The 19,411-nt window shown below is 30.7% G+C and overlaps 1 protein-coding gene across 2 annotated transcripts in view; it reads right to left on the bottom strand.

The window, feature by feature from the left end:
• The window catches only part of LOC133629962 (asc-type amino acid transporter 1-like), a 59,122-nt gene extending 40,038 nt beyond the window's left edge, over positions 1 to 19,084 (bottom strand). The window contains exon 1 of one of the 2 annotated variants that reach the window (XR_009821173.1): positions 18,943 to 19,076. Coding sequence is in view for 1 of the 2 variants with exons in the window: in XM_062021127.1 (XP_061877111.1) it covers positions 18,943 to 19,045 (103 nt within the window). In the remaining variant the exon portion in view is untranslated. Of the gene's footprint in view, positions 1 to 18,942 lie in introns of both variants that reach the window. The other variant, XM_062021127.1, reaches the window with a different exon arrangement.
• Between the last annotated feature and the right edge of the window lie 327 nt (positions 19,085 to 19,411).

Genomic DNA, 19,411 nt, shown 5'->3' with positions numbered 1-19,411 from the left:
ATTAAAAACGTGTCATTATTCAGTGTTATTATTTTTATTATTATTCAAGGTTTAAATCGCTAGATCAACATTAGGTCTATCTGTCAATATAACGTTTTTAAAGATTTAAGTCGTATGCTCTTGTTGTCAAAGAAAACCCTGTTTTTTAATGGAAAAAAAACACAAAATATGTAATATTTTCACTCAATAAAATTTGTAAGTGGAATATTTCAGATTATATAATAATTGGAGCCTTAAAAAGGTCAATAACTCATAACAATATTGATTCATTATTATTTTTGGAACAATGACACTTAAAAACAAATCCCACTAAAATGATTGAGGATCCAAAAGGGTCCTACTCATTAAAGTGTTAAAAAATAAATTATATATATATTTTACTGTTTCCTTTTAACACAATAATCTCGAGATCAACTTCAGATCCATCCGTCAATTATAAGTTGTATTGTTGTTTATGGTTTTTGTTTGTTCGTTTTAGGCCCTTCTTTAAAAAAAACAAAAACGCTTACCGTATTTCCTTGAATTGCCGCCGGGAATATAGTATTCGCCTGCCTAGAATTAGAGCCGGGTCAAACTCGTTTCGCAAAATAATTAGCGCATGCTTGGCACTTCCGCCGGGTCAAATATGAGTCATTAAATGACTTCCGCCTCCTGGTGGTAGAGGGCGCTAGTGATCCTTCTTGCGACTGCTGGTACTGCAGAAGACCGGTGCTGCAGAAGAAGACAACACGCAGCAAGAGTGAGCAGCCATTGTTTGCTTGCACTTTTACCATGGAGGATTACATATCTAAAATAAAACAGTTTTCTAAACTGGACTTTCAATCGAAGCAGGGGGTAATACTTAAAGGAAGATCTCCATCGAGACAGAGAGACTTTTAAAACTGAAGAAAGATAAGGAAGACTTCTATAGGAGCTGCGCATGGACTCATTTATACCTAAAGGTAAGACCATAACAACGTTTTTTTTAATTAAATGTGCTTTTCATGATAAGGTAAGCGCCGGGGTGAGAAGAGGTTTTAAAATAATTAACGCATGCTTGCCAATCCCGCATGCTTTTGGTAAACGCAGGAGTGAGAAGAGGTTTCAAATTAATTAGCGCCCCTGCGGCTATTCAAGGAAATACAGTAGTTTTTTATATGGCAAACACAAAATATGCAACATTTTCACCAAAGAATATCTCAAAGTGGAATATTTAATGTGACGTAATTGGAGTCTTGAATAGGTCAATAATTCATAATGACATTGATTTTGATTCATTATTATTTTTTTAAAGAAAGAAACAGCCTGTATGGCAGTTTTGTGTTATTAAGAGTAAACATTGCAACATTTTCTTGTTCACCTGGTTGCTCTTTTATACCACTTTTTATGTTGTTGTTGTTTTTTTTAATCGTATTTTTAGAACGTGCCGTGGGGCCGTTAAAAAGTGACCTGCGGGCCGCAAACTTTGGACACCCCTGCCTTAGGGGATCTGCTCCAATTTCGTTGTTCTTTGAACCTGTTCACTGTAATAATGACAATAAAACTCTATTCTATTCTATTCTATTGTTACAGACACCGTTTGGAAACAATGATTATCACACACACACTAGGTGTGGTGAAATTATTCTCTGCATTTGACCCATCACCCTTGATCACCCCCTGGGATGTGAGGGGAGCAGTGGGCAGCAGCGGTGGCCGCGCCCGGGAATAATTTTTGGTGATTTAACCCCCAATTTCCAAGCCTTGATGCTGAGTGCCAAGCAGGGAGGTAATGGCTCCCATTTTTATAGTCTTTGGTATGACTCGGCCAGGGTTTGAACTCAGGACCTACCCATCTCAGGGCGGACACTCGAACCACTAGGCCTAAAGTGGGGGTGTCCAAACTTTTTCCACTGAGGGCCGTACACGGAAAAATTTAAGCCATTTTGATATTTTTCAAACCTTAACAAAATATATGGATTTTTTTTATTTTTATTTTTTTTTAACCTTTAGGACTCCCGGGGACTATAAAGGGTCTCAGTTAGAGATGTCCGATAATATCGGTCTGCCGATATTATCGGCCGATAAATGCGTTAAAATGTAATATCGGAAATGATCGGTATCGTTTTTTTTATTATCAGTATCTTTTTTTTTTTTTTTTTTTTAAATTAAATCCACATAAAAAACACAAGATACACTTACAATTAGTGCACCAACCGAAAAAAACCTCCCTCCCACTCATTCACACAAAAGGGTTGTTTCTTTCTGTTATTAATATTCTGCTTCCTACATTATATATCAATATATATCAATACAGTCTGCAAGGGATACAGTCCGTAAGCACACATGATTGTGCGTGCTGCTGCTCCACTAATAGTACTAACCTTTAACAGTTAATTTTACAAATGTTCATTAATTACTAGTTTCTATGTAACTGTTTTTATATTGTTTTACTTTCTTTTTTATTCAAGAAAATGTTTTAAATTTATTTATCTTATTTTATTTGATTCATTTTTTAAAAAAGTACCTTATCTTCACCATACCTGGTTGTCCAAATTAGGCATAATAATGTGTTAATTCTACGACTGTATATATCGGTTGATATCGGTATCGGTAATTAAAGAGTTGGACAATATCGGCATATCGGATATCGGCAAAAAGCCATTATCGGACATCCCTAGTCTCAGTCATTAAACTGTTAAAAATAAGTCAAATTATTATTATTATTTTTTATTTAACGCCTACAGTAAATCTCTATATCAACTTGAGGTTGATATAAAGTAAAAAAAAATAAAAAAAAGGTTTTCTGTCAAAGACAACTTTGTTTATTATAGTAAAACTGAAATATGCAGTATTTAGTAATTAGAGCCTTAAAAGATCAATAATGCAGGACGCCATTGATTTGAATTCTTTAATATTTTTGAGTAATCACAGTGAAAAGATAAATAAAATCCTACTAAATATATTTGGGATCCAAAAGGTCTCCCACTCATAAAGTGATACATTTTTTTTAATTTTTTTTTTAACTTTTAACACTTAAATTACGAGATCAACTTCAGATATATCTGTCGATTTTACGTTTGAACTATTATTTTGTTTGTTTTATGCTCTTTTGTCGAATAAAACTTTGATGTTTTTATATGGCAACCACACAATATATGCAATATTTTTTCCACATAAAACATTTTAAAGTGATATTTTTTAACTAATAATTCATTATAACAGATTTTTAGTCTTTTTTTTTTTTTTTTTAGCACTGGCAAAAAAAAAAAGAAAAATAAACAAAGACAAAAGAAAAAAGACATATATATATATATATATATATATATATATATATATATATATATATATATATATATATATATATATATATATATATATATATATATATATATATGTTTTTTAGTCTTTTTTTTTTTTTAGCAATGGCAAAAACAAAGAAAAATAAACAAAGACAAAAGAAAAAAACATATATATATAAATATATATATATATATATATATATATATATATATATATATATATATATATATATATATATATATATATATTTAGCCTATGAATATACTGTATATGTGTACATACTATATATATATATATATATATATATATATATATATATATATATATATATATATATATATATATATATATATATATATATATATATATGTGTGTTTTTTAGTCTTTTTTTTTTTTTTTAGCAATGGCAAAAACAAAGAAAAATAAACAAAGACAAAAGAAAAAAACATATATATATATATATATATATATATATATATATATATATATATATATATATATATATATATATATATATATATATATATATATATATATATATATATATATATATAAAAAGAAAAATAAACAAAGACAAAAGAAAAAAAACATATATATATATATATGTTTTATATATATATATATATATATATATATATATATATATATATATATATATATATATATATATATATATATATATATATATATATATTAGCAATGGCAAAAAAAAGAAAAATAAACAAAGACAAAAGAAAAAAAACATATATATATATATATATATGTTTTTATATATATATATATATATATATATATATATATATATATATATATATATATATATATATATATATATATATATATATATATATATATATATATATATATATATATATATATATATATATATATATATATATATATATATATATATATATATATATATATATATATACAGGTATATATAACATGGATTTTGTGTCTTTTTTTTTTTTTTTAGCAATGGCAAAAAAAAAGAAAAATAAACAAAGACAAAAGAAAAAAAACATATATTTATATATATATATATATATATATATATATATATATATATATATATATATATATATATATATATATATATACATATATATATATATATATATATATATATATATATATAAAAAGAAAAATAAACAAAGACAAAAGAAAAAACACATATATATATATATATATATATATATATATATATATATATATATATATATATATATATATATATATATATATATATATATATATATATATATATATATATATATATATATATATATTAGCAATGGCAAAAAAAAGAAAAATAAACAAAGACAAAAGAAAAAAACATATATATATATATATATATATATATATATATATGTTTTTTTATATATATATATATATATATACAGGTATATATATAACATGGATTTTTAGTCTTTTTTTTTTTTTTTAGCAATGGCAAAAAAAAAGAAAAATAAACAAAGACAAAAGAAAAAAAACATATATATATATATATATATATATATATATATATATATATATATATATATATATATATATATATATATATATATATATATATATATATATATATATATATATACATATATATATATATATATGTTTTTTTTCTTTTGTCTTTGTTTATTTTTCTTTTTTTTAATATAAAACATATATATATATATATATATATATATATATATATATATATATATATATATATATATATATATATATATATATATATATATATATATATATATATGTTTTTTTTCTTTTGTCTTTGTTTATTTTTCTTTTTTTTTGCCAAAAGAAAAAAAACATATATATATATATATATATATATATATATATATATATATATATATATATATATATATATATATATATATATATATATATATATGTATATATATATGTATATATATATATATATATGTATATATATATATATATATATATATATATATATATATATATATATGTATGTATATATATATATGTTTTTTTTCTTTTGTCTTTGTTTATTTTTATTTTTTTTTGCCAAAAGAAAAAAAACATATATATATATATATATATATATATATATATATATATATATATATATATATATATATATATATATATATATATATATATATATATATATATATTTTTATATATATATACATTAGTGTTGTCCCAATACCAATATTTTGGTACCGGTACCGGTACTTTTCTACATAAAGTAATCGTTTTAATTCACACAAATAGTACTGTATTGGTAAGAATTATTCTAAAATATTAGCAATAATTGTATTTATTTTTTGGTTGTTTTTGGGTGCCATATCTCCATGCTTTCCCTAAACCTAAAAAAACGATCTAGCATTTTAATATTACAGATAAAAATACACAAATAATAAGTGAGATTACAATGTAAATATAATAGTGTAAATAAAATGAGGATAAAAATTAGGACATAATAAAAAAAATGTCACTAAGCATAAAAGTCAATCCAAACCCCCAAACAAAGTAACCAAATTGAATAAAAATAAAAAGGAAAAAATATTTGAATATAAAAAAACAGCCTGCATGGCAGCTTTGTGTCAACATTGCAACTTTTTCTTGTTAGATTTCACCTCATCCCACTTTTTTAAAATGTTTTTTTTGAAATTTTTGCAATATTATCAATTTTGCAATTTTTGCAGAATGTGTGGCGGGCCGGTAAACAATTAGCTGCGGGCCGCAAATGGCCCCCGGGCCGCACTTTGGACACCCCTGGCCTAAGGTATGTAAATAAACACGTACAGAGTATTTCTGTGTCAATAACTCAAACCACAACATATATATCTGCGACTTATAGTCCAGTGACGCTTTCATGCAAATGAAAGCGTCACCACTTTAGTCATAATTCTTGCGCTGAAGAACTTTCTCTGACTTCTCCTGTTTGTTTGATATTGTCATTAACTGCCACAAGTGGCGGAAGAGTGTATTACAACTGAGTACCGCTGCGGAAAAATCTTGAATTTGAACTATTTTATAACGTAAAAGTTGCATCATGGCTACAAAGTGTGTTTTACTAGATTGCTCGATTAATCGAACTAATTCATCGATAGATTTGATGACTACGTTTAAAAAAAAAAAAAGCTTAGCTTTCTGATTTTTACGAGAGAAAAAAATCACATTGAAAAAATTCATACTTTTTTTTTTAGATGTCAAATAATGAGAACATTGAAGATAATAAAAAAATAATAATACAAAAAATAAAAAACACAATTAAAAAAAAAAAAAAAAAAAAAAAAGAAGATGCTTTGAAAATGATACAAAATGAGTGAGCAGCTGGGGAAAGATGACAAATAATATTATTTTTATGTTTGGAAATAACATGGTATTATGTAGTACATTATGTTTTGATCTGTTATAAAAAAATAACATAGAATAATATTTTGTGACCGACGGTGTCAAATATGATACAAATCGAAAATCATACATGGAAATTGACTTTTGTAAAAAAAAAAAAAAAAAAAAAAAATAAAAAAACATTAATTTGTTCAAAAGGACCAATGTTAGCTCCAGTTTCACATAATTGGAATTATCTGTCAAAAAACTTAACGGGTTCAGGCTTTTAAAGGGTTAAACATGTATTATTGTTGGACCGTCAGGGTCACATTGTTTTGTTAAAGCGTGGTTACTCTCCAAGGAACAGTTCTTATGCTACCATGGCAACAGTAATCAACAATTATCCCTGCGGGGTTCCATCACAGTGCAGGTTGGAAGGACAGAAACGAAAGCATCATTTAGTACTCATGTATACATATATATATATATATATATATATATATATATATATATATATATATATATATATATATATATATATATATATATATATATATATATATATATATATATATATATATATATATATATACTGTATGTGTATGTATATATGTATATATATATATATTTGTATGTACGAACCCCGTTTCCATATGAGTTGGGAAATTGTGTTAGATGTAAATATAATATTTTTAAAATCGATGTTTTAGTTTTTTGAATGGATTAAGATTTGTTACAAATAAGCACTAAATTAAGTGATTAGTGTTTTATTTTCCCAGATTTGAACGCAGTGTTACTGTTCAAACTGTGTGGCAAAGGATATGAAACAAAGGGGTGTAGATTTTTTTTTTTTATCGCGATTCTAAATCAATTTTTTTTTAAAAGTCAATTATTTAATTTGAATTTTTCCAAAATCTGTCCTGTCCAGCCCCTTTATTAAATGTTTGAGTAGAATTTTACTCAACAAAACCCGTTTTCTTTGAAGTAATACAGAAATGTATCAGATCTGATTATCTATTTTATGGAAGAATGTACAATGTTGTTAAAAAAAAAGTATCGATTTTGAAACAAGAATCGATTCTGAATCGACTCTTTAACCCAAGAATAATAATGATAATAATAATAGATTTTATTTGTAAAAAGCACTTTACATCGAGTAAACAACCTCAAAGTGATACAGTGTATTAAAAAATAAATAAAATAAAAAGATAATAAAAAATTATTAAAAATAAAAACTAGAACAGCCAAATAGCTAGAACTAGTATGCATATATCTATTTTTAAAAAAAGGCTTTTTTAAAAAGAAGGGTTTTTAAGCCTTTTTTAAAAGCATCCACAGTCTGTGGTGCCCTCAGGTGGTCAGGGAGAGCGTTCAAATATTCACATACTCGTTAAATGACACCTCTGCTGTGTTCTTAATAAATACTTGGGCCTACTACGCGACTAGTCTTCATGGCGGTCGCCCGGGGGTTTTCTGAGGTGGGACTTGGTGAGAAGCGTTTGGGAACCACTGGACGATAAATGTTTCTTCCTGACTCCTTGCCTCGGGCTTCTTTTTGCAAACGTCCCCTCAACAACACCCGTGCACAAGAAGCAACTAATGAGCGCCTGTGATCCAATAGGAAGGAGGACGCGGGGCACGCCACGGCCACAAAGGTCATCAGCTGTGAGCGTCCACTAACGACGCGGCCCCAGCGAGCGTGTTCATCGTCCGTCGTGGCGGCCGCGGTGAGACGCTTACGCAACTTTTGTTATGTCACACGTTTTTTTGGGGCCCGCCGACGCGTTCTCCTCCGGCAGCGCGTGACTCATACGTCCCCTGCAGTGGACGTGTCGGTGGAAGTCTGACAAGAGACGTGGAGCCGGGCCCACGTCTCCGGAGCCCACCGCCAGTCTGCTGCAGTGTCAACTTACCAAACCGGTACTGGGAAATGTTCAGGTCCGAAACCAAAGCATCTGCACACACCCACACCTCCACCCACACCCACACCCACACCTCCCTGCCTGAGGGGGAACATCAAAGTGGTTCAACTGCTTTGGCCTACTTGTGTGAAGCTCAGTCTCCATATATATATACACATTAGTATTGTCCCGATACCGATATTTTGGTGCCGGTACCGGTACCAAAACTTTTCTAAATAAAGGGAACCAAAAAAATGGCATTAATGGCTTTATTTGAACAAAAAATCTTAGTGTACATGAAACATATGTTTATTATTGTAATTTAGTCCTTAAATAAAATAGTGAACCTACTAGACAACTTGTCTTTTAGTAGTAAGTAAACAAACAAAGACTCCTAATTAGTCTATGCAGTAACATATTCCCCACAATATATGAATATTGTAGGGGGGTGGGGGGGGGGGGTGGCCCGCGAGCCTGAAGCGAAGCAGGGTGTGCCAGGACCTGCTTCGAGATCAGCGACAGGTGCGCAGATGACACAGCTGTGAGTGTTTGACTGATGACCTGTCGCTCTGTTGAAGGCAGCAGTCAAGAAGGAGAAGGGGGTTGTTGACGGCGGAGAAAACACACGAGCGCGAACGCGAGCGAGAGTGAGAAGGAGAGAAACTGATGGCTGAAAAGCAACAAGAAGAACATTTATTGAAAAATAAAACATTGTTCGCAAAGATGAACGAGGCTGTCATGTCCGTCCTTGGTGGTCTGAAGAACCCGGAGGAGCAACACCTCCACAAATATATACTTATATGTATGTATGTTTTTATATATATATATATATATATATATATATATATATATATATATATATATATATATATATATATATATATATATATATATATATATATATATATATATATATATATATATATATGTATAAACACGCAGTGAAAAAAATATATGAATATATATATATATATATATATATATATATATATATATATATATATATATATATATATATATATATAAATATATATTCATATATTTTTTTCACTGCGTGTTTATACATATATATATATATATATATATATATATATATATATATATATATATATATATATATATATATATATATATATATATACAGTATGTATATATATATATATATATATATATATATATATATATATATATATATATATATATATATATATATATATATATATATATATATATATACATATATATATATTATTATTTTATTTTAATTTTTTATTGTTTTATTGTTTTTTTTGTTTGTTTTCTTTTTTATTATTATTTTTTTCCATATATACAGTATATACTAGAGGTGGGCACCTCAGGTTGTACTACTTACTTATCTGCACAGCAAATATGGACATCGACATCAACATTTTTTTAATAGTATTTATTTCTTTAAAAAGTCGATTTTGGATTTTTTATTTTATTTTATCGATTAGGAATCATTACAAATAAGAATCACGATTTATTTGAGAAATCGATTTTCTTTACATATGGTGATTTAAAAAAATAAATAAATAAAAAGATGTATCCATCCATTTCCTACCGCTTGTCCCTTTCGGGGTCGTGGGGGGTGCTGGAGTATTAAAAAAAAAAATCAATTTGAATGTTTGTTTTTTTTTATGCATTTTTGAAAATGATGAATCGATTTAGAATCGGTATGAATAAGAATGACGACTCAGATATACGGTAAATAGATTTGTTTGTGCACCCCTACTGAAATCTGTATCATGATATAAGTGTTTCATATCAGTCGATATCAGTCATTATTGATATTTTTTATGACCTTAAAAAGATAAGGACCAGGAGGAAAATATTTAGAATATAAACATTTCTATTTCAAATGTCACTTTCCTCTGACTATAATCCGCTCAGGGCTCGGAAAAAAGGAGCGCTTGATTTGCGTGATATCAGCTCTTTTTTTAAATGTTCCCACATAAATATCGGCATGACTCTCATGGTACTCAATGGTGCTTGTTGGCGTGACCCCAGGACGCAGAGACAGTCGGGGAAGAGCAGATAAGAAGGTTCTTTTATTCGGGACTGAATGAAAAGGCACACCGCGAACATTAGTCAGCAAACCCTCCTGATTAGTGATCAGAGGCAGGGATTTGTGGCTCTTTGAAAGACTGCTTTGTTATTATTATTGTTCCTTTGTAACAGTTTTGTAAGCAACTTTTTTTTTAGCATTAAAACAATTAGTAGTCGTTATAAGACAAGACGTGGATCAGAATCGTTTTAATTGGTAAGATAATTGCCATATCTCTATGCTTTCCCTAAACCTAAAAAAACAATCTGGCATTTTAATATTACAGATAAAAAATACACAAATAATAAGTAAGAATACAATGTACATGTATGTATATAAAAGCGTGAATAAAATTAGGATAAAAATTAGGACGTAATTTAAAAAAAATGTCACTGCCCTGCACTGCAAAAAGTCAGTGTTCAAAAAGAAGAAAAAAAAAATACAAAAATGAGGGGTATTTTACGTGAACTAAGCAAAATGATCTGCCAATAGAACAAGAAAATTTGGCTTGTCAAGACCTTCCAAAACAAGTAAAATTAGCTAACCTCAATAAACCCAAAAACACCTTAAAATAAGTATATTCTCACTAATAACAAGTGCACTTTTCTTTTAAATTAGACCTTTTTGCTCAATATGTTGAGAAATATTCTGAAGTGAAGTAAATGCTAGTGCCATTATCTTGACATAATGATATTACATTTCTTGAAACCAGCAAACTTATACCAAAAACGAGTTTATTGTTCTTAATGGAAAGGCAACAAGGCAAGCGCTTGTTACTCTCGGGGTCTCCTAGCCGCTCAGGCAAATCATATGGTCTAAAGATGCATTTTTCCATCGACAACATGACATCATCGCGCCAAGTGCGTGCTCTTTCAGTCAATTAGTGGAATATATATATATATATATATATATATATATATATATATATATATATATATATATATATATATATATATATATATATATATATATATATATATATATATATATATATATATACAGTGTTTCCCACACATGAATTTATTTGTGGCGGCCCGCCACGAAAGAATTAAGGCCGCCACAATTTTTTTTTTTTTTTTTTTATTTTTTTATTTTTTTTGTCCTGTCCAGCTTCTCAGGCAAATCATATAGTTGATGTAGATGCCCATATTGGCTGTTCAGATTTACTTTACAAGAGAGAAGTGTAGGATCAAGATTTTTGGAGCTCTTTGTTCAGTGGATCAGATGTTTGATGAAGCTCTGTGTCTATCTACCACCACTACTGTTTTCTGTTTATTTGTTACTGACTGTGGCAGGACACCTCTGCCTCTGTTTCACTTTATGTTGCTGGTAAATAATATGGTTGTAGCAGTAGGCTAAAGTTAAATTATTTAGTATGCACTAATTAAAGGGGCAGAGCTTTAAGAGACATTTTAGCCCATAGCCACGCCCCCACCGCCACAGGTATCTTGGCAGTTTATGGGAAACACTGATATATATATATATATATATATATATATATATATATATATATATATATATATATATATATATATATATATATATATATATATATATATATATATACATATATATATATATATATATATATATATATATATATACATATATATATATATATATATATATATATATATATATATATATATATATATATATATATATATATATATATATATATATATATATATATATATATATATATATATATATATATATATTAGGGCTGCAACTAACGATCAATTTGATAATCGATTAATCTGTTGATTATTACTTCGATTAATAATCGGATAAAAGAGACAAACTACATTTCTATCCTTTCCAGTATTTTATTGAAAGAAAAACAGCATACTGGCACCATACTTATTTTGATTATTGTTTCTCAGCTGTTTGTACATGTTGCAGTTTATAAATAAAGGTTTATTTAAAAAAAATATTTTTTTTTTTTTTTTTTTTTTTTTTTTTTTTTTTTTTAAAAGCCTCTGCGCATGCGCATAGCATAGATCCAACGAATCGATGACTAAATTAATCGGCAACTATTTTTATAATCGATTTTAATCGATTTAATCGATTAGTTGTTGCAGCCCTAATATATATATATATATATATATATATATATATATATATATATATATATATATATATATATATATATATATATATATATATATACATACAGCCCGGCCCCCGGCCACATGTTTTTTATTGGAATTTTGCAAAATAAGAAATGATTACTTTAAAAAAGTCGTTTTATACTTGTGAGTGTTGATGACACAGCTTTGCAACACTTGATATTCTAGTTCCAAGCATGTTTTACTCAATATAGGTCATCACATCTCAGCAACAAGCTGTAATATCTTACTGAGATCATTTAGGACTTAAAACAAGTAAAACACTCTAACATCAAATCTGCTTCGTGAGAAGAATTATCTTATCAGACAGAAAATAAGCAAATATCAGCCTTATTTGAGATATAGGTGTATGTACGCTTGACTTACATCAGAACAAAGAAGCATAAAAGTCAATCCAAACCAAAAAAAAAGTAACCAAATTAAATACAAATAAATAGGAAAAAATATTTGAATATTAAAATAATTTTTAAATTTTTTATCTACGACTCGGTTTTAGTCGTTCGCTTCAAAGAGCCGTTCAAAAGACTCGACTCGTTTGGGAACGTCCCATCTCTACAGGCGAGTCCTCTGCTCACTAATCAAGAGCAGGTGGGGACAACAGCAAAACAGGAAGTGGAAGATAAATAAGAGCGGCAAACAGGAAGAAACAACCCAAACACTGTCACACAGACGGTGACAATGACGTCATCGCTCTTAATAGGAATCTATCATGACGTCATCGCTCCTAATAGGAATCTATCATGACGTCATCGCTCCTAATATGAATCTATCATGCGACTCTAATTGAGATTTTTTGTTTTACTTTAAAGAAAAAAACCTATCAAGCACGTTTTCCTATCAGTCCAGAGAAGCCAACGCCAACGACGGGCCGAGTTAGCACGCGAGCGAGTCCTTTCCAGTGTGAAATAGCTGAAGAAAACTGACACCATTGTTCCCCCGGCAGGAGCCCAGTAGGCTCCGCCTCCCCCATCCAGCCGCAGCAACATGACAGTCTCCCTGCAAGCCCCTCGGAGGAACTTGTGGAATGAACCATGTGAGCCGGGCCTCGCATTTCTTTTCTCAAAGCCTCAAAGGCATCACGCGCCGCCCTGGAGTTAAAGTTTACAGTTAAAGGGAGGTGTCAGTGAAGGCAACACGTGTGAAACATGACGATCCTGGAGGGGGGGGGTGGGGGGGGGGGGGTTGTAGTGAATGTTTAGGTTATGTCACAGGTCCTCAAAGTCCTGAATATTCTGCATATTTGCACCTAAAAATAGCCGTCTTTTAACCCAACTGTTATTCCAGAACACTGTAAACATTCAATGATGCAAGGACCTCCTTTCCTATCAGCAGGGTGTCCAATTAGTGCCTGATCAAAAATACACCAGCAAAAATAGGAATTCTCTTCTTTTTGTTTAAATTCTTCAGAATTCTGTCTTTGACCTTTGACTGTTTTAGCAGTATAGTGTGTACTTTGTGTGTATTAAATGTCAACAATCCTTAGTACACGGTGTGTACTTTGTGTGTATTAAATGTCAACAATCCTTAGTACACGGTGTGTACTTTGTGTGTATTAAATGTCAACAATCCTTAGTACACGGTGTGTACTTTGTGTGTATTAAATGTCAACAATCCTTAGTACACGGTGTGTACTTTGTGTGTATTAAATGTCAACAATCCTGACATTTATTGCTGCAATAAATCATTGGACACTTTAATTAGTAATAGGACGAAAAGTGTGTGTAGTGTACTATAGTATACATATGGTGTACAATAGTTTTGTGTGTAGTGTACTATAGTATGCATATAGTGTACTATAGTGTGTGTAGTGTACTATAGTATACATATAGTGTACTATAGTGTGTGGAGTGTACTATAGTATACATATAGTGTACTATAGTGTGTGTAGTGTACTATAGTATACATATGGTGTACAATAGTTTTGTGTGTAGTGTACTATAGTATGCATATAGTGTACTATAGTGTGTGTAGTGTACTATAGTATACATATAGTGTACTATAGTGTGTGGAGTGTGCTATAGTATAGATATAGTATACTATAGTGTGTGTAGTGTACTTTGGTATAGATATAGTGTACTATAGTGTGTGTGTGTAGTGTACTATAGTATAGATATAGTGTACTATAGTGTGTGTAGTGTACTATAGTATAGATATAGTGTACTATAGTGTGTGTAGTCTACTATAGTGTGTGTAGTCTACTATAGTATATAGTTTACTATAGTGTGTGTAGTGTACTATAGTATAGGTCGGGGGTCGGCAACCCGCGGCTCTAGAGCCGCATGCGGCTCTTTAGCGCCGCCCTAGTGGCTCTCTGGAGATTTTTCAAAAATGTATGAAGAATGGAAAAAGATGAGGGGGAAAAAAAATCTATTTTTTTGTTTAGTATGGTTTCTGTAGGATTACAAACATGACACAAACCTCCCTAATTGTTATAAATCACACTGTTTATATTAAACATGCTTCACTGATTCGAGTATTTGGCGAGCGCCGTTTTGTCCTACTAATTTTGGCGGTCCTTGAACTCACCGTATAGTTTGTTTATATGTATAACTTTCTCCGACTTTCTAGGACGTGTTTTATGCCACTTTTTTTCTGTCTCATTTTGTCCACCACACTTTTAACGTTGTGCAACTCACACAAAGGTGAGTTTTGTTGATGTTATTGACTTGTGTGGAGTGCTAATCAGACATATTTGGTCACTGCATGACTGTAAGCTAATCGATGCTAACATGCTATTTAGGCTAGCAATATGTACATATTGCATCATTATGCCTCATTTGTAGCTATATTTGAGCTCATTTAGTTTCCTTTAAGTCCTCTTAATTCAATTTATATCTCATGACACACTATCTGTATGTAATATGGCTTTTAATTTTTTGCGGCTCCAGACAGATTTGTTTTTGTATTTTTGTCCAATATGGCTCCTCTCAACATTTTGGGTTGCCGACCCCTGGTATAGGTATATAGTGTACTATAGTGTGTGTAGTGTACTATAGTATACATATAGTGTGTGTAGTGTATCATATAGTATACATATAGTGTACTATGGTGTGTCATATAGTACACATATAGTGTACTATATTGTGTGTAGTGTACTATAGTGTACTATAGTGTGTGTAGTGTACTATAGTATAGCTATAGTGTACTATAGTGTGTGTAGTGTGTCATATAGTATAGATATAGTGTACTATAGTGTGTGTAGTGTATTATAGTATATATAGTGTACTATAGTGTGTGTAGTGTACTATAGTGTGCATATAGTGTGTGTAGTGTACTATAGTGTACTATAGTATACATATAGTGTGTGTAGTGTACTATAGTGTACTATAGTGTACTATAGTGTGTGTAGTGTACTATAGTGTACATATAGTGTGTGTGTAGTGTACTATAGTGTACATATAGTGTACTATAGTGTGTGTAGTGTACTATAGTGTGTGTAGTGTACTATTGTGTACTATAGTGTGTGTAGTGTACATATAGTGTGTGTAGTGAACTATAGTGTGTGTAGTGTACTATAGTGTACTATAGTGTGTGTAGTGTACTATAGTGTACTATAGTGTGTGTAGTGTACTATTGTGTACTATAGTGTGTGTGTGTAGTGTACATATAGTGTGTGTAGTGTACTATTGTGTACTATAGTGTGTGTAGTGTACATATAGTGTGTGTAGTGTACTATAGTGTGTGTGTAGTGTACATATAGTGTGGGTAGTGTACTATAGTGTGTGTAGTGTACATATAGTGTGTGTAGTGAACTATTGTGTACTATAGTGTGTAGTGTACATATAGTGTGTGTAGTGTACTATTGTGTACTATAGTGTGTGTAGTGTACATATAGTGTGTGTAGTGTACTATTGTGTACTATAGTGTGTGTAGTGTACATATAGTGTGTGTGGTGTACTATTGTGTACTATAGTGTGTGTAGTGTACATATAGTGTGTGTAGTGTACTATAGTGTACTATAGTGTGTGTAGTGTACATATAATGTGTGTAGTGTACTATAGTGTGTGTAGTGTACTATAGTGTACTATAGTGTGTGTAGTGTACTATAGTGTACTATAGTGTGTGTAGTGTACTATAGTGTGTGTAGTGTACTATTGTGTACTATAGTGTGTGTAGTGTACATATAGTGTGTGTAGTGTACTATAGTGTACTATAGTGTGTGTAGTGTACTATAGTGTGTGTAGTGTACTATAGTATAGATATAGTGTGTGTAGTGTACTATAGTATATAAATAGTGTGTATAGTGTACTATAGTATATAGTGTGTATAGTGTGTGTAGTGTACATATAGTATAGATATAGTGTACTATAGTATAGATATAGTGTGTGTAGTGTACTGTAATGTACATATAGTATAGATATAGTGTACTATAGTATAGATATAGTGTACTATAGTATAGATATAGTGTACATATAGTATAGATATAGTGTACTATAGTATAGATATAGTGTGTGTAGTGTACTATAGTGTACATATAGTATAGATATAGTGTACTATAGTATAGATATAGTGTACTATAGTATAGATATAGTGTGTGTAGTGTACTATAGTGTACATATAGTATAGATATAGTGCACTATAGTATAGATATAGTGTGTATAGTGTGTGTAGTGTACTATAGTATAGATATAGTGTGTATAGTGTGTGTAGTGTACTATAGTATAGATATAGTGTGTATAGTGTGTGTAGTGTACATATAGTATAGATATAGTGTGTATAGTGTGTGTAGTGTACTATAGTATAGATATAGTGTGTATAGTGTGTGTAGTGTACTATAGTATACATATAGTGTGTATAGTGTACATATAGTATAGATATAGTGTGTATAGTGTGTGTAGTGTACATATAGTATAGATATAGTGTGTATAGTGTGTGTAGTGTACATATAGTATAGATGTAGTGTGTATAGTGTGTGTAGTGTACTATAGTATAGATATAGTGTGTATAGTGTGTGTAGTGTACTATAGTGTACATATAGTATAGAAATAGTGTGTGTAGTGTACTATAGTATAGATATAGTGTGTATAGTGTGTGTAGTGTACTATAGTATAGATATAGTGTGTATAGTGTGTGTAGTGTACTATAGTATACATATAGTGTGTGTAGTGTACTATAGTATAGATATAGTGTGTATAGTGTGTGTAGTGTACATATAGTATAGATATAGTGTGTGTAGTGTACTATAGTATAGATATAGTGTACTATAGTGTGTGTAGTGTACTATAGTATAGATATAGTGTGTATAGTGTGTATAGTGTACATATAGTATAGATATAGTGTGTATAGTGTGTGTAGTGTACTATAGTATAGATATAGTGTACTATAGTGTGTGTAGTGTACATATAGTATAGATATAGTGTGTATAGTGTGTGTAGTGTACTATAGTATAGATATAGTGTACTATAGTGTGTGTAGTGTACTATAGTATAGATATAGTGTGTATAGTGTGTATAGTGTACATATAGTATAGATATAGTGTGTATAGTGTGTGTAGTGTACTATAGTATAGATATAGTGTACTATAGTGTGTGTAGTGTACTATAGTATAGATATAGTGTGTATAGTGTGTATAGTGTACATATAGTATAGATATAGTGTGTATAGTGTGTGTAGTGTACATATAGTATAGATATAGTGTACTATAGTGTGTGTAGTGTAACAAGACTCCCAGCACAGCAGCAGTCACTTCCTGCACTTTAAAGCATCCTCTCTGACGTTCACACGCACGCAGGCGCGCGCACACGCACGAATGCGCGCACACACAACAACACACACACACGCACGCACGCATGCGCACACACGTGCACACTTTGTGCCTGAGGAAGTGCAACAAAGTTCCAAGCTAGTCGAGATGGAGCTACCGAATAAAAAGATGGAGCCACCCCATAAAAAGATGGAGCCACGTCTACAAGTCTACACATCTACACGTCTACAAGTCTACAAGTCTACACATCTACACGTCTACAAGTCTACACATCTACACGTCTACAAGTCTACACATCTACACGTCTACAAGTCTACAAGTCTACACGAAAAGATGGAGCCACGTCTACAAGTCTACACGTCTACAAGTCTACAAGTCTACACACAAGTTGTGTAGGTGATGCAACACTTGAGTGTCCAACACGCAACTTGTGTGCCACGCAGGGCATGAAGCGCGTCACTAACTTGTGTGCCACGCAGGCGCGTCACTAACGCAGCTTTTTGTGCGTAAAAGCTCCAAGTTGGCGGTTCAACATTTTCAACATTTCTGCGTTGCAAAACTCACCGATGATGATCGCGCACGCGCTCCAGAGTCCGATTTCCTTCTTCAGAGTGACTCTGTCGTCATTGTTGTCCTTCTTCTTCTTCTTCTTCCCCGCGTCCTCCATCTCCGCGTCCACGTCCACGTCCACGTCCACGTCCACGCGACTGACTGGCCACTGGAAGCGAGCAGCGCGCTCCTGTTTGTCCCCCCGCACTGATGCGGACTGGCGCATGCGCAGTGAAGCCGGGACGCGCACCTTCTCGGATTTTAAGCCACAAATGGCATCACGTGACCTGCCACGCAGCCTCCTTTTAAACGCAAATACATATTTATTATACATATATTATTATTATTACTTTTACACGCAGTCAAATACATATTTATTATACTTATATTACTTGTATTACTTTTGCAGTCAAATACATATTTATTATACTTATATTATTATTATTACTTTTATTACTTTTAAACGCAGTCAAATACATATTTA

This window comes from Entelurus aequoreus, linkage group LG02 (genome assembly GCF_033978785.1).
Source record: "Entelurus aequoreus isolate RoL-2023_Sb linkage group LG02, RoL_Eaeq_v1.1, whole genome shotgun sequence".
In the NCBI taxonomy this organism is placed as follows: Eukaryota; Metazoa; Chordata; class Actinopteri; order Syngnathiformes; family Syngnathidae; genus Entelurus; species Entelurus aequoreus.
The sequence above is the reverse complement of the archived record's forward strand: the minus strand, read 5'-3'. Positions and strand labels throughout refer to the sequence as shown.